The 20,849-nt window shown below is 42.9% G+C and overlaps 2 protein-coding genes across 2 annotated transcripts; one reads left to right on the forward strand and one right to left on the reverse strand.

Moving 5' to 3' along the window:
• Positions 1-1,742: 1,742 nt before the first annotated feature.
• cndp2 (carnosine dipeptidase 2) lies at positions 1,743-18,612 on the forward strand. Its single transcript, XM_049602717.1, has 12 exons — positions 1,743-1,951; positions 10,748-10,825; positions 11,524-11,667; positions 11,816-11,978; positions 13,376-13,464; positions 15,684-15,884; positions 16,006-16,090; positions 16,241-16,401; positions 16,506-16,670; positions 17,503-17,644; positions 17,896-18,043; positions 18,411-18,612. Exons 2-12 carry the CDS (start codon positions 10,766-10,768, stop codon positions 18,475-18,477), a joined length of 1,425 nt encoding a protein of 474 aa, XP_049458674.1. The 5' UTR covers positions 1,743-1,951; positions 10,748-10,765; the 3' UTR covers positions 18,478-18,612.
• LOC125904989 (uncharacterized) lies at positions 6,238-7,992 on the reverse strand. Its single transcript, XM_049602718.1, has one exon. It carries the CDS (start codon positions 7,201-7,203, stop codon positions 6,277-6,279), a length of 927 nt encoding a protein of 308 aa, XP_049458675.1. The 5' UTR covers positions 7,204-7,992; the 3' UTR covers positions 6,238-6,276.
• Positions 18,613-20,849: the final 2,237 nt, after the last annotated feature.

Genomic DNA, 20,849 nt, shown 5'->3' on the forward strand with positions numbered 1-20,849 from the left:
AACACAACCTGTTAACACCATCTAGCATTAGATTTACTTTTTTAAAAGTCAGTTTTGAAAAGCTATTGGTTGTCTCTTGTATCCTTGAGTGAGCATAAACAAATAGACTGAAATTTACCAGATGCAATATTTATGTGGTGAACACATTAATGCATCAATAGTCACATTCCAACAATGTGTACATTATTCTGAGATGGGCTGTTCTGCAAAAACAGTATGCTGCTTTTACCTTTGGTGCTTTAAGTATACATTTACCTTTTTACTCAAGTGAAATTTTAAATGCATGATCTTTGCATGCAACGGTGAAGTATTCCGATCTTTCAATTGAGCAAAAGTAAAAATCCTGTATTCAAAAACTTACTTCAGTAAAGGTATGTAAGTATTCTCAGCAAAATGCGTTTACAGTATGAAAACTGAAAGTAGTCATTGTGCATCAGAATGTTCCCTTACAGTGTTTCACTATTATGTATGGTTTTGTATTAATATTCCTGCTGCATTAACATGTATGGAGAATTTTCTCCACTCATAAAGGAATACTTCATCCTTCACTTCATCACTCCAGAAGAATGTGAATATCACATCTAGAGGAGATATGCTACACTTCTGCAAAAACAAACAAAAAATAATAAGAAGCCTAATCATCTTACTTCATGCATACCAAGCTCAATTTCACCATTTGTTAAAAATGATAGACATTTTTAACATTCATGGAATCTTATTTCATCTCGAAGCCAAAGATCTTTAGTTGCACAGCTGAGAGCTTGTATTCTTCCTCTGGCCACTGAGATCTGGCGATTCAACAATATTCAGGTGAACAGAATATGTGAGCTGTGTGATCTGGATGAGGTGGAAAGTGAGTCCCATCTTCTTTCTGTACAAACTGTGATGACTGAGGAAAGCTTATATTCTATGAAATGGCTCATCTAAACCCTGACATTTTCTCGAGCTCAGATGACCGAGAGCTAATGTGGCTGGCAAATTTTGATGTGTTTAAATTTGCAAATTTTGTTGCTAAAGCCTGGAAGAGACTGCAAGAATGTTTGATAATTGGTATTTATTTTGATTTTTTTCATTTTACACCATAAATGCCTTTGAGTGATCCACGAACTTGGTTTTCCAAAATGATGGTCTGAATATAATGCTTTTGCTGCTTTGCTTCATTTTCTTTCCTTTTAATGCTACCTGAATTTATGTTTGATGGACTCTGATCTGTATTTTAAGCCTATGTGGGCTGGGCATTAACTGCTTGCATGACACAATTATAAAAATGCATTCATTCATTCATTTAATCATATAAAATGTCTTTCACTCTAAGACGTAGTGACGTAGGCTAAAGTTGCACAAAATGGAGTTAGTCAAGTATAAATAGGCTTACCCAAAATGTGTAGGTTACCTAAGTACAGTGGACTACTTGAGTAAATATAGGCTACATAGTCACTTTCCACTGCTGAATTCGCAATAGCCAACATTATTTTTTGAAATGCTGTGAAAATGATACTTAAAGTGTATTTTGTTTACTTTTACTTAAGTGAAAATTTAAATGTAAGACTTTAACTTGTAATAAAGTATTTCTACACGGCGGTACTGCTACTTTTACTGAAATAGGAGACTTGAGTACTTCTTGCACTATGGTTATATCAGAGCTTTGTATGTAGATTTTCCAGAGATGGTCTATCTCCTCTTTAAACTGTCTCTGTATCCAATAAATGAACGTGACGAAGCATGTGCTGCTGACCCACAATTCATTGCGCCGTGAAAATAATCCAGCAGCCACTCTGTGTCCACCCGATGCAGTGAAGACTTTCTGTCCTCTCTTATTTTGTGCGCAGAACAAAACACATCGTACTTTTTAAGCTTTTCAGCTTAGTCAGCGGCTTTAGGAAACACAGGAAGTGTCAGTCAGGTGAGAAGAGTCACATGAAGACATCAGCTGTACGGAAATAAACACGAGGTGAGTTCTGATAACTGAACAGTTTTTTAGTTTAAATGCTTAATTATGTGTTTTAGAAATGACCAGAGCTTATGGTGTAACGTTAAGTTAGCCAGCTACCGCGAGTTTTGGAGATATTGAGTTAGCCGGCTAACGTTAGCTGTGACCTGTCACCAAGCTGCTCTGCTTTCAGAGAGCCGTTGAGCTCCGGGCCTGTTCAATCAGAGCTTCACGTCAGTCATGCATCAAATAGAAACTATTTACAGATTTATATGACAATATTAAAAAAAACATTAGGTCAGGCTGATCATAATGACAGATCTTAGCAAAAAATAAAATAATAATAATAATAAAAATTAACAAAAAAAAAAAACACCAAAAAACAAAACAAATAAAACAAAAAATAAAATAAAATAGAATGAAAAACAGACCAGTTCCCGGTATTCATACACCTACAAATTAAACCAACAATAAACCACACAAACAAATAAACAACCATTTCTTGAAATCTGATTTAAAACTCCTCTGAACTGGGTTTAAAGGGGAACTTCAACCATTTTCACACAGTCCAAAAATATTAGTTAACATAAACCACTCTCACACATCCTAAACCTGCTAAAGAGTGCTTAAACTCAATTTTGTCTATGTCACAGGGCAGGGGAGTCCAACTTTTTTGAATGGGGGTTAGATAATGTGAAAATACCTGGGGGCCAGCTGCTTCCTGCATCATATGGGTTATAAAAAATAATCCCATACAAATTAGACAAGCCTATCTGTTTCATATTTCAGTGGGAAAAAAATCAACCTTACACTGCTTGTGAAAGAGGTAGCTTTGCTGTGGACTTTACGCTACTTTGCTGAAGAATCTGGTGATATGATACATATCAAGACAAAGGGGGTACATGCAATACATTGGGATATATAAGCAAGGTGATATGTTGTGGTATTTGCAAAGTAAGGTAAATGTAAAGGAAAACTGTTAAAGAGAACACTCAACTATATGCATAAAATTTGAGTGGAAAATGTTGACTTTTTAATACAAACAGAACAGAAGGATCTGAATTCATCACAGCCCCTGTAATAAGATGTTACATTGGAGTCACGTGACTGAAGAGAGATTACAGCACTGCTGTCCAGCGGTCGGGGTTTAAATCCAACACGTGAACTGTTAATCAAAAATGAATGCTGTATTGATTCTCAAAAACACTGTATCACAAAACATAAAATCACAATGCTGAAGTGCCTACTACTCAACCCTCAACTTTGCTGTAGACATGTAGACAATGTGTTGTAAGTGAACCGTGTATTTGCATGTGTACTGTGTGTTTATGAAAACACATTGTTCGGCCTGTGTAGTTCCTACTTGCTGCATGTCTACAAACTGTAACATAGTCCTGCCATTGTGAGGTGAAATGGAGAAACTGCAAAGTGATCTTGATTGTTTAACTTGTAATGTGTGGGGCCACATCTAGCATATTCTAAACAACAAGCCATTTAAAATCAGTCTGTGGGCCACGATTGGCCCCTGGGCCGGACTGGGAACATGTCTGGGTATAAAGTCTGGAGCTGCTCCGTAGACAATGAATTGTGAAAGATGCACCAAGAGGAAGTTCTGAGTATTTCTGTTTCAGAGCTGAAAGCACCACAAAAGAATGAAACTCAATTGGGTGTGAGAAAGAAAATAAACACACTCTGGATCCACAAAATCAGGCTCCCATTCATTGTCTATGGAGAAGGTCCAGACTTAATATCCTATGCTCAACTTGTGGCCCCTGGGCCAAATCTGGCCTGTGATAGGCTGCCAGATGGACGGCTGACCATTTCCTAATTCACATTGAAAATAAACTCATTAACACAGGCCAGTTTTTGTACTTTGAGGGTAAAAAAGGTGCCAGAGTGCATAAGAAGGCATTAAAGGAATACCTCACCCACAAAATAACCATTTGTGAATCAGTTAGTCATACTGTGTTGAATTCATGACGAAAGTGTCTTTCAGTGTTCACACAGAAAGTGAAACTGAGCATATGACTGGATAAATGAGACTTGGATTATGCTGCATGACTTGTGTGAGAGTTTTTAAACAGATGTTTTGATGTAGCTTTGCTGTTGTTTAACGTGGTCTCCAATCAGTCCAGAAATCAACATGTTTGAAGTTGTCTGTGGAGGCATGCAAGAAAAACGAAGTTTCTTCACAAATTCAAGCAAACATGAATCAAACATAAATGAAACATGAATAATTGATTTAAAATGCTGATTTTGTTGGTGAGGCAATCCTTTAAAGAGAGCTTTTTTTATTTAAAAAAAAAGTGCCAGTGGAGGATACCCACAGACCTCCAGACAGAGTGTCCTAAATCTTAAAAAAAATAAGCCCCTCTGTACATCTGACCTGTGCGGGGCTGCTGCAACTAGATTTCCTCTTGGCAAAGATGAGTGAGGACAGCAAACATGAAATGGTTGAAAACGAAATGTTATGACTATAACTTCTGTTCCCTGAAGGAGAGGAACGAGGTACAACACATATAGTATGGGATATCACGCCCCCGCGTGGCCTGACTGAAGAAACCTTTATTCACGCCTTTAAGGCAGATGATCTGTAGTGACGCATGTGAGGCCCCGCCCACGCATATATACCTGCGTCGCCACAGTCATTCTTCAGTTCGATAGCCGCTCTTCACCGAGCCCAGCTGCGCAACGGGGCAACCTAGTGTTGTACCTCGTTCCTCTCCTTCAGGGAACTGAAGTTATAGTCATAACATTTCGTTCCCTTTCAGTTGATTCACTTGGTACAACACATATAGTATGGGACATGTATACACGCCTCGCAGAGGAGCCACCGAACCGGAGTCCACCTCCAGCACTTCAGTGCATCGTGGACCCAGCAGAAAGGACAGAGTGAGCCACCGAAGGGGCTGTCACATCCAAACGATAAAACCGGACAAAAGTGTGCGGTGATGACCAAGTGGCTGCAGCACAGATATCACTCACAGATACCCCTTTAAATAAAGCCCATGATGCTGCCATGCCCCTGGTCGAATGTGCCCTCACACCGTGAGACAATGGAAGACCCCTGCTAGGGAGATAGCCTCCACAATCCAGTGAGAAAGCCGCTGCTTAGACAGAGCTTTACCCTTAGCCGGATTAGCAAAACAGACAAACAATTGGTCACATAAACGCACACTCTGTGTGCGGTCTATGTAAGTACGTAGCGCACGCACGGGGCACAAGAAATGTAACCTCCTCTGCTCCTCGGAAGCAAACGGAGGGGAACAGAAGCTCAAAAGCTCAAACGTCATAGAGCTATAGGCTGCAGGGATAATCTTAGGCAAATACGCTGCATTTGGGCGCAATGTAACCTTAGAGCCATCCGAAGTGAAGGTCACCCACCCGTTTTGCAGAAACCAAAGTGAGAAGTAGTGCTGTCTTATATGAAAGAAACTTCATATCTGCAGACTCAATAGGCTCAAATGGGGGTCCACAAAGCGCCTCAAGCACCAAAGCTAAATCCCATGAGGGAATGCTGGGTTTAATCACAGGCCTCAGCCTGCGGACTCCCTTTAGGAAACGCATGGCAAGAGGATGAGCGCCTGGTGTCACTCCATCAAAACCAACATGGCATGCAGATATAGCGGCCAAATAAACCTTAATTGCGGAGAAAGAGAGACCCTTATCCAGCAGTTCCTGGAGGAATGTCAAAACATCCACAATAGAGCACTGAAATGGGAGTACATTTCGGTCTTGACACCACACTTGGGGGCAGACCCTTAGCTATTAGATTGGACCTTTCAACAGGTAGGCATGCAACCGCCACAGCTCTGGGCGCGGGTGAGCCACCTCCCCTCCCGCCTGGGAGATGAGGTCCCTGCGGAGGGGAAGCTGCCAGGGCCTCGCTGCCAGCAGACTTATTATCTCGGCATACCACGACTTTGCTGGCCAGTGAGGGGCCACCAGGATCAGAGAGAGACCCTGTCGGCGCACCCTCTCCAGATCTGACAAAATCATCTCCACTGGGGGAAACGCATACAGAAGCGTGTCGGGCCATGTGTGCGCTAACGCATCATCCCTAGGGGAGTGTTGTGGTCCGTCATGGAAAAGAACAGGGGGCAGTGGGTATTTGCTCTGGAGGCAAAAAGGTCCACTTCCGCCCTGCCAAAACGGTCCCATATTTGAGTAACCACCAATGGGTGCAACCTCCACTCCCTCACAAGAGGACCTCCCCTGGAGAGGAGGTCTGGCCCCAGGTTCAGGTGGCCCAGGACATGGGTGGCTCTGAGAGACAGAAAATGAGCACTGCACCATAGCAACAGAGAGTGAGCCAGTTTCGACAGGGGAAGTGAGCGGGCCCCTCCCTACCTGTTTATGTAGGAAACCACTGTTGTATTGTCTGTCCTGATCAGAACATGATGGCCTGTCAGAACCGGACGAAAATGCCTTAGAGCTAAGAAAGTTGCTAACAGCTCCAGGTGGTTGATGTGGAGCCTGCATTGTACCGACGTCCACACCCCTCTCACTGCTGCACCTTCGCACAGAGCCCCCCACCCCCTCAGGGAAGCATCTGTGGACACCACCTTGCGAAAAGACACCCTCCCTATAGGGGAGCCCTGTTGTAGTAAACTGGGTTCCCTCCACGGGAGGAGCGCCAACATGCAAGAAGGAGATATCGTCAGCCTCCTCTGGAGGTGACGCGGTGCACACAGCCGATGAGATTGAGTCCAGCGTTGCAACGCTCGCATCTTTAACAGCCCGAGTGGCACTACAGCAATCATAGATGCCATCATGCCTAACAGCTGTAAGATCGTCCGAAAACGTAGTTTGCGTCCCAACCGAAACTGAGCGAGGCAGCGGTGAAACGCAGCCACCCTGTGCTCTGAGAGACACGCTCGGTTTGAAACCGAACATGTTTCCAGCCCGAGAAAAGAAAACTGCTGACTCAGGATCAGTGAACTTTTCCGTAAATTCACCGAGAAGCCCAGCGCTTGGACGTGCGACAGAGTCAGCGACAGGTGCGCCCAGTCGTCTAGATAGGCTAATATGCGAACGTCTTTCTCCCGTAGCGGAGCTAACGCCGCCTTGACACATTTTGTGAAGGTGTGGGGGGCGAATGACAAGCCGAACGGCAGCACCAGGTATTTGTAGGCCGTGCCCTTGAATGCAAACCTTAGAAACTGCCTGTGGTCCGGTTGTATCGCTATGTGAAAGTAAGTGTCTGTAAGATCGATAATTGTAAACCAATCTCCCGGTCCGATCGCGCTCAGTAGCTGTCTGAGTGTTAGCATTTTGAACCTGTAAGTTCGTAGATACTTGTTTAACACTCACAGGTCTAAAATAGTATGAGGTACCCCCCCTTTCTTCGGAACAACGAAATAGCGGCTGTACCAACCTTTGTTCGCCCCCGAAGCGGGAACAACTCGTATCGCTCTCTTGTTCAACAAGTTGTTTATTTCTTCCCTCAGTGCTGCAGCTGCCTCGTCCCCTACAACTGTGTTTGTTATAGAGTGGAAACGGGGTGGCCGGGCCCTGAACGGTAACGGGTAACCCATGGCAACAGTCCTCTCTATCCACGGTGAGACTGCGCATGCGGGCCATTGAGGGAGATGGACAGCTAGCCGACTGACCTGCAGCACTGTAGGGAATGGGCTGTCGCCCCCTGGCGTGCCAGAGGGGAACGGCACCACCAGTTTGACCTGGTTTATTTGTTTGGTATTGTTTTGGGTACAAAACGGAACCTTTATTGAGTTCAATAAATGCACATTTACAACATTCACACAGTGAACAGAAGGCACCAACACTGGGGCACTTGTGTGTGTGGGGGGGTTGTGCTTGGGAGACTGTGTCTGGGGAGTGCAATGCTTCTCGCCCAGAACTAAACATTAACGCGGCCTCTTTGGTGGCAACAGATGAGGGGCAGCAGTGTCTCCCTGCTGCTGGAGCCCCTCTCGGCCCACTCCCGGAGCTAGGATGAGTGCAGCTTCTTCCTCCTAGGCGCTGAACCCTTCTGGAGCCCTGGTGGCGGACCCTTGGTCCAAGCCGACTGGCGTGGGGTTTGGCCCGGCGCTTGCTGCTTCACTGGCTGGGAGCCCAAACTCACAGGCGGCACTGCCCTCTTGGGGGCAGGCGGCGGTGTCGGCTTGGCAGGCCCCTGCTGTTTCGCATCATGTCTGGGGATGATGCTGCGCAGGGCTTCTGTCTGCTTCTTTCTCAGCTCAAAGTTTGTCTGAATAGCATCGAGCGACTGTCCAAACAGGCCTTCAGCAGACACTGGCTCATCCAAATAAACAGCCCTGTCCCTCTCCGGAACGTTGGAAAGAGTCAGCCACAGGTGCCTCTGCGCAACCACTGTAGAAGCCATCCCTCTGCCCAGGGAGAGCGCTGCACAGCGGGACACGCGGAGGATGTAATCCGTAGCGACTCTAACCTCATTGAGAAGAGGGGCCAGTGGACTGTCGGAAGGCATGAGTGACCCAAGCTCCGCCAGACATATGGCTTGATATGTCTGGAGCATAGTGACCGAGTTCAGCGCACGGGCTGTGCCTGCCTGTGCCCGGTAAATCTTCTCCAGCTGCGACGCGGAGAACCTGCAGTGCTTGGATGGGTGTGTAGTGGGGCCGCCGACACCATGGTTTTGGGCCGGGGCCAGATAGGCTGCCAGGGACGGCTCCATAGGCGAAGAGTTGACCAGACCCGCTTTTTCGGCTCCATCCAGGTCCAAATACTGTCCCTAGCCGGGCACCGTGACGCGGGTAGACAGCGGCTTGTTCCACGTCAAGGTTAGCTCTGCGACAAAAATCAGGGAACGAGGGCAGACTATTTTTAACAGTCGTCGGCTCGGGGGGATGGAAAAATCCCGCAAACCGCGACGGTTTCTGAGTTGGTGGGGGAGAGGGCCACTCCACCTCCAGCTTCTCGGCTGCACGGCGGTACAGCGAGAGGAAGGATGTGTCGTCCTGGTCAACCGACGCAGCAGCGGCGGCGTACTGGCCTGACGATAAAGCCTCCTGTTCATCCTCCGACAAGCCGTGCACATCCAAACCGATGTCCAGCACGTCATCGTCATCATGGCAAGCGGCTAGCTGAAGCGGCGGCTGGCTAGCGCCCTCGGAGGGGTCCGTTTTACACTCAGCTAACCCGTCAACATACTCCATTTGGTCCGCCCAGTCACCAGCAGGGACTTCGGCCAAAAGCTCCTCGCCGTCGGACTCAGATGAAGCTGGGTCCCCCGACTCGGAGAGGAGGGGGTCCTGCTGTGAAACGGTTGTCTTCCCCAGCACTTTCTCCAAAAACGTGACCCGCCTCTCCAGGGTTGAGCTCCGGAGCTGGCGACAAGACGCACAAGACCCGGGCTCAATCAACGCCCTCCTAGCATGGAGGACTCCCAGACAGACAGGACACGCTTTGTGCTGGTCCTTGTCGTGCAAAGAGAAGCCGCACCCCTGAGGACAGGGGCGAACAGAAGACTTCTTCTTCGCCTGTTTAGGCTTGGTGCTCATACCGAGACACGAAACCCTTCGATGAATAGTACTCGAAAATACACACGAAATTAGTGCTCCGCGAGTAGCCGATGGCTAACACCAACAGGGGCTGTTAAGCTAATCTCGCGTTGGCAGTAGCCTATAGAACAGAGCTAACTAGCAGCAGCTAGCTAACCCACTCGGTAGAGGTGTTCTTAGCGAGGTGAAGAGCGTAAAAACTGAAGAATGACTGTGGCGACACAGGTATATATGTGCGGGCGGGGCCTCACATGCGTCACCACAGATCATCTGCCTTAAAGGCGTGAATTAAGGTTTCTTCAGTCAGGCCACGCGGGGGCATGATATCCCATACTATTTGTGTTGTACCTAGTGAATCGACTGAAAGGGAACAGGCAATTCATTTATTGTATTGTTTGTTTGTTTATTAACTGGCCCCTTGGCCTCCTGTCATTTTGCAAAAGTGGCCCCCAGACAAAGCATTTAAGTATCCCTGCACCATGACATCACATGTTTGAGACTTCTCTGGTTTCTGGCTTTGAGAGACAGTAGCTCAGGTTTGCAAATATAGATTCAACTTTCCTTGGTCATGGAAATAACATATTGAAATTTTTAATTTAGGTGGCGTTCCCTTTTAGTAGCCAGCTCTGTCTAAAATCGAAAGTTAAGATTTTTGGTTCTAGTCTTAGTTATAAAGTGGAATTTACAGTACACTACTTCATTATTGGCATGGCATACATGTAGATATGTAATATTCTGTTAACAGGTGCATATTTTTGTCCCAGTTGGAGTCCTTTCTAATAAACAGTGAAGTGTTTCTCATGATTGATGAAACCCTTCTTTAGGCACTCTGTAACTTATTTAATTATCACAGATCTCTGAGACCAACAGAGTCATGCATTTAAGTGATTGTAATGAAATTTCTGAAAACTTTTGCAAGTAAAACAGGAGCATCAGCACAGTGAATTGTGTTTTTTTTAAGTGATGTTATAAATGTTCGTATGTACAGCTTCAAGGCAGGGAGGTGAGCTTTCTGCTACATTGAGAGCTTTTTATTACGCAACTACCTACTTTATGCCTTTTCCTTTACAATATTAATAAAAACCACACGTTCTGCAAAGTAACAGGACGAGTCAGCTGTGGCCCTAATAATAATGTTGCAAAACTAACTCCGACTCCTGATCCTAACTTCCTGATCTGAAACCTGCTTATCTGGCCCAGCGTGCATGACAGAGGAGCTATGAGTACAGCAGGGGTCAGCATGTTTCAAGGAGGGCGTGGTTTCTGTTCTCCCTTAAGACAGCAAAGGGGAGGAAGGTTGACTCTCACTGCACTCTGTCTGTTCAACCCTCAGCTCCTGTCGCTGGCAAAGATGGCTCATCTCACAGCGCTTTTCAAGTATGTGGACGAAAACCAGGATCTGTACGTGCAGGTAAGCTCATTCTAATAATTTCATGTAAGTGTACTCCCAATATGAGCTCCTGCTGTTACGATCAACTAATCACTGGGGGTTATTAGACTGTAGCCAAATATCGGTCTTCACTTGACCCAGTGGTGTTAACCTTGAATATTAAGCAGCATTGTAACTTATTCACTTTGAGTTAGAGATTTAGTTTTAGTGACATGTTAACTGCAGATGCTGTTAAACTTTATGGACTCCTAATGTGCTCACACATTCAATTTGAATCCACTTTACAGGTTTGAAGGAGGCTTTTAAGAAAATGTGAGCCTTAAAGGGACAGTTCACCCCAAAATGAAACATGCCTACTTTTTCTCTTGCCTGTAGTGCTGTTTATCAGTCTAGATTGTTTTGGTGTGAGTCACTGAGTGTTGGAGATATCGGCCATAGAGATGTCTGCCTTCTCTAAAAAACGATGGAACTAGATTGTACTAAACCTGTGGTAATTATAGCACAAAAACAGCTCAACAGCAGTAGAATGGTGAAATCCCTCCCTCCAAAATTTGGCAACTCACACCAAAACAACCTAGATTGATAGGTAAGAGGAAAAATACGTATTTTTGATTTTGGGGTGAACTGTCTTTTTAAACTTCTACAACTGAGACTTGCTTTATGAAACAGAGTTTTCCTATATTATATTAAAATGTATGTACATTATTCTTGTTTCCTAGCGCCTTGCAGACTGGGTTGGCGTCCAGAGTGTATCTGCTTGGCCAGAGAAGCGCGGAGAGATCAAGAAGATGATGGAGATGGCTGCCAAGGACATTGAGAGGCTGGGGGGAACAGTGGAGATGGTGGACATTGGAACACAGAAGGTGTGTGTATGAGTGTGCTATTGCTTATTGCTTTACCTATGTTGGTTAATGTGGTTTTGTTAATGGTTTTAAGTTAGCACAACAGGCCCTTTTTGTAAACCTTAACCTTAACTAAAATGCAAGCTGTTGTTTTTGTTTGTGCATGGAGCTTCCCTCTGGAGAGGAGATCCCTCTGCCACCCATCGTCCTGGGTCGTTTGGGATCAGACCCAGGAAAGAAGACCGTGTGTATCTACGGCCACCTTGATGTCCAGCCTGCCAGCATTGATGATGGCTGGGATACAGAGCCTTTCACTTTGGTGGAGAAAGATGGTGAGAGCAGAACTGTTTTGGTTTCTGTTTGGCACAGATTTACCCTGAAGCTGTTTCGGTCTGATGAAGAAATGTTTGTCAGTTCAAAATAGATGTATTGGAAGTCACTGAAGCAAACAAATATGTTTTTAAGGTGTGTAAGACGAGATGTGTTGTCAGTAACTGCAAGGTTTTTGTTTCCAGCCTTCCGTGTAATGATTACACCTCCCTCTTCTTTTGCTTGACAAACTTCCAGTGTCATATCTCACTGAAGTAAATGACTGATGTGTCTAAACTGGTAACGTAGTATTGCAAAAAAATGTATGTAAATGTCTGCACGTCATTCATTCAGAGAAGTTTAATCATTATTACTTAAATGTAACATCTTGTTTAAATGCTCTTTGAGCTTTTATCAGCTTTACACTTGTGATCATATCACAGTTTGCTGCATATTTCCAAAGTCCAGCCCAGTTACCACATGTTTTAGGGTAGAGTTGTGCTCTTAATCATGTCTTATCTGCAGGCCTCACAGGTCAAGTTGAATGAGTAGTGTTGTATTTATAAAGAAGACATTCACAGACGGCTAAAGGCCTAGAGTGAAGCATTTTATTTAGTTAAGCCTATTACATGATGACAGATGTTTAGTCTTTCTAGATAAACTTCTTTCCATATTTATCAATGAATCATCGTCTGCTATTCACCAACTTGGCAGCTGTCTCAGGTTTCCTAAATTAGTTACTTTGCATCATTAAAAAATGCACATAAATGCAATGCTGTAATAGTTTTAAACTGAAGGTATATTTGTCATGTTAAACAACACAGAATGACTTAATGAAACTGTGTGTGAACCCTGTGTAACGTATCAGCACTCACACACTAGGTCAGCCTCATTTGCTGTTGTAATCCAGATAAAGCATTGCAGATTAGGTTTGTGATTTATTAGGCCTCACCATTAAACCCCATATATTGGCAGTTAATTTTTGATGACAATATGATAGGTAGACTGTCAGATATTAGGCCTGTCTTTTTTTAAACTGTTTTTCTGTGTGCTACTAATACCATAACCCAAATGGTTTTGTGTACTTTCTGTTGATAGTCAGCTGACAGAAAATACCACTTCCCCCTGTCTCGTTTCAGTCTGATCAGCCCTGTTCTTGCTTACGTCATGTTTTACTATCCAGTTGTTTAGTTGCCAAGGAGTTTGACTCATTGTGCTGACAGACACTATAGGCCTGCCTTCCACTTCCCCAGGGTCAGCATCCTGCTCAGGGACGACAGGGTCAGACAGTGAGAGTAAATGGACTGGAAACACTGGATAGATGACACAGAATGTCACCAGAAACTTCTGAATAACTTTCTGATGCTGTAATCAAATAAAGATCTGTGGCTTTGAGATAAAACACTGTCTCTCTTTGCAGGGAAGCTCTATGGTAGAGGTTCTACTGATGACAAGGGTCCAGTGCTGGCCTGGTTTAACTGTATCGAGGCCTACCAGAAAATCAAGCAGGTAAAATTCCCACCACTGCTTCATCTCTAATGTACAGTATATTTCTCTGTCCTTTAATGGGTGCTGTGATTAGGAACAAAAAGTTTAAGTTAGTTCCAGAGGCAGAGTTGCGGAAACCACATCTGTAGTGTTCTGTTTTGAGCAATCGAACCTCCCCCCTTCGTGCACCCAGTAGCTCATGTTGTAGAGCAGGTGCCCCATGTACAAAGGCCATGTCTTCCAACCCAAGGCCCTTTGCTGCATGTCCTTCCCCCTGTCTCTCTCTCCCCCTTTCATGCTACAGCTGTCCCATCACATGAAGGCAAAAGCCACAAAAATATCTTTAAAAAAACCTCTTAGAGGCTCTGGAAAATTATCACAGAAATTAAATACAAATTGTCAGTGATCTTGGACCAGACCTCTCTTACATGACACAACTCTCATTACAGTCCAGCCGACCAGTATTGTTCATTATAGCATCACAAAGCTTCTAAATGTGAGGATAATAAGAACAAACCCACTTGGGTTTTGGTTTAGTAATGTTCTACCTCCTCATTACTTAAACATTTGGGTGCGGACAGATCACAGTTTACTGGTTGGAATGTTGCTTGGTAAATGGTAATTAAACTTAGGTGTGGTGACTTATTCTGTATGACGTCTTTATGATGTTTTCATGTCAACTTTGTATGGAATTTATACAAGGTGAATGGAATCATAATTATAGGTTAAATTCATCTCTTTTGGACATTCACAGAGAAATTTTCTTTTCAGTTTGAAAGCTGCTGTTTGAAAAAATTAAACCCAAATCAGTTCCATAGACAAAATAATAGATGTGGCTACTGTGACATCACCCATTGGTTTGTGGACTCCTGTTTTAAAGCTCAAGTTGAGACATGTATAGCTGCAGCCACGTTCCATTTGAAGCCAACAAAGCCTACAAAGTGCACCCACCACCAATACAAGACAGACCCACTGACACAACCCTGCTACAACGCCACATTGTAGTAAATAAATACGAGGCTGCTATAAATCACTTTCAAATTCATTATACATGAGGAGGTCAGTCACCTTTTTTAAGAAATGAGATGTTAAGATAAGTTTCCCACACATTCCTGTACACATTCACACATGGTTAGAATATCTGCCGCCACGATTTGATTTTCTATTTTTGGAGCTGGATCGTTCATTAGGAGCGTTGTTGGAATATACATAAAGTTTGGTTATTGCTGCACAGACAGAGTAGCAGAACGCCAGGTGCAGTGAATGTAAACCTAACCGTTTATTGCACTGTGTCTAAATGTTTGCCTCTGCAGCCGCTGCCCTTCTCATCCAGGGACCAGAGTGCAAAGGGGGCTTATTGTGGACCACTGTGTAGGTATGCTGAGCAAGTCACGTAGTTGCTTCAGCCGCTACTGTACCTACTCACTTGAATTTGGCATTTTGGCTGTTGCCAGTTTGGATTTTTGTCGCCAGAAGTGACCATATTTGGACAAGAGTGTGGAGATGATTCCAATGTTTAAGGCTAGCTTGGTTAGCACAGTGCAATTACAGCTGTGGTTAACGGTGGTAACGCTAATGCTAATAATTTTTGCTAGTGAAAAACAGGCTAAAAACCATAAAACAAAATGCAATGACCAAAAAACTGAACATCTGACTGTTTAGGGGGTCTTTCAGTACACCCAAAAGCTGAACAAGACTTTTTTGGCGTGGTAGCAACTTGTCAATAGATGATACGGACCTGTCACCTTAAGTTGCCCTACCCTTAATTATGCCCATTTTTAAGCCTTAATAGTGATAATATGGGATTTTGTTAAATTACCATAAAGTGTTGCTTTTGGTGTTGGAACAAGGAATGATTTTCCAAAGTGACTCTGCATCATTCTGAGAGATGAATTATCTCTGTGTTAAAGTACAGAGCTGATTTGGTAATTATATGTCGATCACTTCAGAGAAGTCAGCAGGATAAAGTGGTCAAAGGTCTCTGGATGAGATCTGTCATCATGTCTTAACAAGCCATCATTTAATGATTAAACCAAGTCATGTCACCTGCGTGCTGTTTTGAATCACCCTTTACTTTCACCTGAAATAGTAATGAATAAGTAAAAAAATGGCCCTGAGTTTCAATTTAAACTGGTCTTCCATCCTAGTGATCTTTATTGTTATACACAGTAAGGCCTGGTGATGATATTTATGGAAATTGACAGTTGTTTCTATTTTTGTCCTTATCTCTCTTTGTGCAGGAGCTTCCCATCAACATTAAATTCTGCTTCGAGGGGATGGAGGAGTCTGGATCTGAGGGCCTGGATGAACTGGTGTTTTCTCGTAAAGACACCTTCCTGAAAGACGTGGACTACGTCTGCATATCTGACAACTATTGGCTCGGCAAGACCAAACCCTGCATCACCTACGGTCTGAGAGGAATCTGCTACTTCTTTGTTGAGGTGAAGTCTGATTGTAGTGCTGTTTTAAAATTTTGGTTAAACTGCAACAAAAACAAACCATGTCTTTTATTTGTGAAATTGTATTTTGCTGAAGCACATTAAAATTCTTTTTCATCTGAAGGTGCATTGCGGGGACAAGGACCTTCACTCAGGGGTGTTCGGTGGCTCTGTTCATGAAGCCATGAGTGACCTGATTGCGCTAATGGGCAAGTGATGCTGATAATATTATAATCTACAAAACCTAATTTGAGTGCAGTTTTACTGGAAAACACTGGTAATAAAATGATGTTTCTTTGACCTGCACTTGACACAGTTTTAGGAGCACTGACATATTGTATTTGTCTCTCTCTAAACAGGCTCACTCTTAGACAGGAAGGGGAAGATTTTGATTCCTGGGATGAATGATGATGTGGCCCCTCTGACAGAGGAGGAGAAAAAGCTGTATGAGAAAATTGATTTTGATTTGGACGAATACTGCAAAGATGTTGGAGTTGGACAGCTGCTGCATGACACCAAGGCAAGCATTGATTTCTGTTGTTTTCACCACTCAAAGATAGAAACTCTGGATAACTGCATGGTTATCATCATAATTTAAGACGTACTGCTCTAATCTTCCTGTAGGAGAAAATCCTGATGCACCGCTGGAGGTACCCATCTCTTTCTCTTCACGGTATTGAGGGAGCTTTCTCTGAAGCAGGAGCCAAAACTGTTATCCCGCGCAAGGTCATTGGCAAGTTCTCCATCCGTCTTGTCCCCGACATGGACCCCAAAGTTGTGGAAAAGCAGGTAGGACGCTGAAATATCTTCACACTGTTTTTAATGCTGTCATGCGGTGGTACTCATGTGACTAGAACACAATAAAGCTTGGTGTGTGGAAAAGCCTCTGACAGTGGAATTTAGAACTTGATGACTTTTCCAACCACTCTCACCCTCAGTAGTAGTGTGTCACAAAGATGAGTCACTTGGTTATTCTGTTTTTGGGAACAATATTGCATCTACAACAAAAAAAATTGCAAGTAAAACAGATTATTCAGTCCTTATGATTTAAAAAAAAAAAGGCAAAAAAAAGTGCTGTATCTCTTATTCTTAACAGACAATTGATGAATGATGCAGTTATCCTGCCATTGCCAAAACAAAATGGTCTCATTGAGTTGCTTAAGATAGTGTTCATGTGAGTTTGCCAAGTGCTTACCAGGGCAGAAAACAGGAAATATGTAATTAAGGTTAAGATTAAGTTGTCCTCGCAAAATCTCCTTGGTGCTTTCACTCATTTTCTTTATATCATGCTGTATTGTAGACTTATAATTCTAGGCTGTTGTTTGAGCGCCCTCTATTGGTTTTATACTATACCTTATGTGTTGGGCGAACACCTTTCACGGCTGGTATAATTTAGTCTGATTACTGTCTCTCAGACCCTGATGACAACCTAGAGTCGATATGCATTGGTGTGTTAGACTGCCTGTGCTCAAAGAATAAATGCATGAGATTATTTTCTCCATGATTGTATTAATTTGGAACTTCTGGGACCTTGTTTTTTGCACCTGTCAGACCAGCCATCAGAGCCAAGCAGCGCTTCCTTCTCACATTGTAACTCATATTTATCTTTCTCATCATTAAGGTTATTGATCATCTGCAGAAGAAGTTTGCTGAACGGGAAAGCCCCAATAAACTGAACGTGTACATGGGCCACGGAGCCAAGGCCTGGGTCTCTGACTTCAACCACCCGCACTACATGGCTGGTCGGAAGGCCATGAAGACAGGTACAGAGGCTGAGTGATGCAAGACAGACTGAAATGTATATGATTAAAGGATCACTCAAAACACATAGTACTCTTTACCCCCATTGGGGTATAATTTTCATTTCCTCACATCATCTGATTGCTGTTAAAGAGAGAAGTAATGAATGAGGATGAAAATAGATTTTTCTGTTTGTTACACTCCATCCTTAATGTTGTAGAGGGTTTTTTTTTTACCTTCTTCACTTATATGGGCTGCACTCTCCATTTGCTAGTATTTGGTGTGGAGCCTGACCTGACCCGTGAGGGCGGAAGCATCCCCGTCACTTTGACCTTCCAGGAGGCCACAGGACGAAACGTCATGCTGCTTCCTGTTGGATCCTCTGACGACGGAGCTCACTCCCAGAACGAAAAGCTCAACAGGTATTTCAAAGTGTCACATTTTCATCTTCTTTTTTCCTTTTCTACATGAATCACTCTGTTTGAGAAGAGGAACTGAAGAGTTCAAAAAGTTTCCTATAGGAGTTTAAAAGTTTGTTGCCAGAATGAGCGTCATGATGGACAAATTTGGATGTGATAATGAGGAAAAGAAATTACTGTTAAGGCCAGAGAAAAGATTCCTGTACCAATGGAAGTGCTTCTGCCTAAACATTATAATTAAAATGAGACGCAACAACTTGAATTCTTTATGCATGATTTTAATGCTTGACCCCTCTATTGCAGCATGTGATAAAGAGAACTATTCACCGATTAAACAAGCTGATCACTGTTTTATCTTTCCCATTTTCAGAACCAACTACATTCAAGGGATCAAAATGCTTGGTGCATACTTCCATGAGGTTTCCCTGCTGGAATGAAGTGACATCTCATGTCAAATGTAAAATATGTCCATCCTCAATACATGAGCCATAGCCTTTGTGGTATTATTTACCCTCACAGTAAGCAGTTTTATACACACCTCACGCTGATAATAAAAGTATTTTTCTTTGTTACTATTTGTTGTCCTGTTTCATTATTTATATACTTAACCTGCAACCTGTCACTAGAGAATGTTTTGTGTTTATTTTTATTTTCTGTTATTCTGTTTATTATATGTAGTGAGGAGTAATTAAGCAGGTATCAAATGTGTTCAAGGCCTCAGTGAAGATAGGCCATCAAAAAGATTGGTGATCATAGTCCTTAATGCTAATATCAATATGGGTGTCCATCTCACATAAAAACACCAGTGCAACCAGTCACATGCTAAACAACCCCAGTTACTCTGTACAGCAGCCAGCTCCACAGATTATTCTGCACGGACTGCTAATTGAAAAATGAATATATTATAACTTAACAAAACAGAATAGCATCTTACTATATAATGATGAAAACTCTGTCTGTGGGTGTGTGTGTTCCATGTTTTTCTCCTCACTGACTTGGTCAATCCATGTGAAATTTGGCACAGTGGTAGAGGGTCATGGGAGGATGCAAATGAAGCAATATTACATCAAGTGGCCAAAGGGGGGTGCTATAGCAACCGATTGAAATTGCAAACTTTGAATGGGCATATCTCATGCACTGTATATCGTAGAGACATGAAACTTTGCACAGAGATGCCTCTCCTCATGAGAAACAAAATGCCTCAGAACCCATAACTTCCGGTTATATATATATATTTTCCACCATTTTGAATTTTTTGAAAAACACTTCAAATCGATCTCTTCCTAGGAAGTTTGGCCGATCTGCATGAAACTCGGTGAACATAATCTAGGGACCATTATCTAAAGTTAAAGTGGCAAAAGTTGGAAAACTTACTAAAACTGAGCTTCTATAAGGCAATGAATATTGCGGAGGGCGTGGCTCATCAAAGGTGTATAACATCTCAAGAGTTTCACCGATAACCACGCAACTTTGTAGGCATATGACCACACATAATCTGAGGGGACCCCTCCATTATTGACCCCATCAAACAAAATGGGGGCGCTAGAGAGCTAATTTCTTATCTAGGCCTAACCGCCATATCAATTTTTACTAAACTTGGTAGATATGTAGAACAGGACGCCTCAAGGTGACTGGAGAAATTTAACTCTAATTGGCAACTGGGTGGCGCTATAACAACAGAAAAATGCTTAAAAATGGCTAAAATGCAACCGATCGCTGTGGCTCCCCCTGTGGCTGAATGTTTGTTGTTGTTTTTTCTAATTTTTGGTATGACTAAGTCATGGTATGACATGCTGTTCATAATCACGGAAACTATCAGTCAGTCATTCTGACTGTCCTACGTTTTTCTACTCACTGATGTGGTCAGTCGATAAGAAACTGCACATAGGCATTGAGGATTGGCATAGGTAGGAGGTGACAAAGCTACCAATGGGTATGGACTAGTTCTTATTTAATAACTGGCATACAAGCAGAATTCCGGTGACATATACTGTTGGGATTCTTTAGGAATTCAATGAGCCATTTCACTTTAAATGTATTATTTAATAAACTAAAGTCCAAGACCTCAAGACCACCTTATTCCCGACTACCTTTCATCGTTTCTTTATTGAGATAATGTTTTTTTTCCCCTCCAAATATAGTCATACATTATCTTATTCAGTTGTTTCATAACATTTGTTGGGACATGAAGTGATAATGATATATAGACAGCTCTAGATATGCCTTCTGTTTTTGATAACAAAACCCTTCCAAATAAAGATATATCTCTCATCAACCATGAGTTCAATTTTGATTTTGTTTTTTCAATTATGGGATCAAAATTGGCTTTACTTTGCTGCTCCACATCCTTACAGATAACAACCCCTAGGTAGGTTACCTTTTCTCATGACTTCCTGTACGGACTGAAGGCTGCTGAAAACTGCCGGGAAACTGTCTGACTTCACCGCAGCTTTTTGTCACCCTTCAAAGTATTGCTTATTAACTGTAGTATTGTTGAATCTGTTATAATGTTAGTCAGCAAAACACTGATTAATGGAAATCAATATTTTAATTGTGTCAGTGTCATCATATCTCTGTAGTTCATGTAAAGAAGGTGAGATTATTTTTCTGTAAGCAACTATAGTCATAAGATCATTTTAGCTTCTGTGATGCTATTGGATTGATGAACATGGATGCATGTTAGCCCATGTAACATATGTTCATAGTGAAAACTTAAAATTTGTTTCATTTTGTTTTTCCTCATCAGCATAGCCAAAAAAGACCAAAACCTACATTGCAGCATTAACTCAGCAAATAAAGCTCACAGACA

This window comes from Epinephelus fuscoguttatus, linkage group LG17, assembly GCF_011397635.1.
Source record: "Epinephelus fuscoguttatus linkage group LG17, E.fuscoguttatus.final_Chr_v1".
In the NCBI taxonomy this organism is placed as follows: domain Eukaryota; kingdom Metazoa; phylum Chordata; class Actinopteri; order Perciformes; family Serranidae; genus Epinephelus; species Epinephelus fuscoguttatus.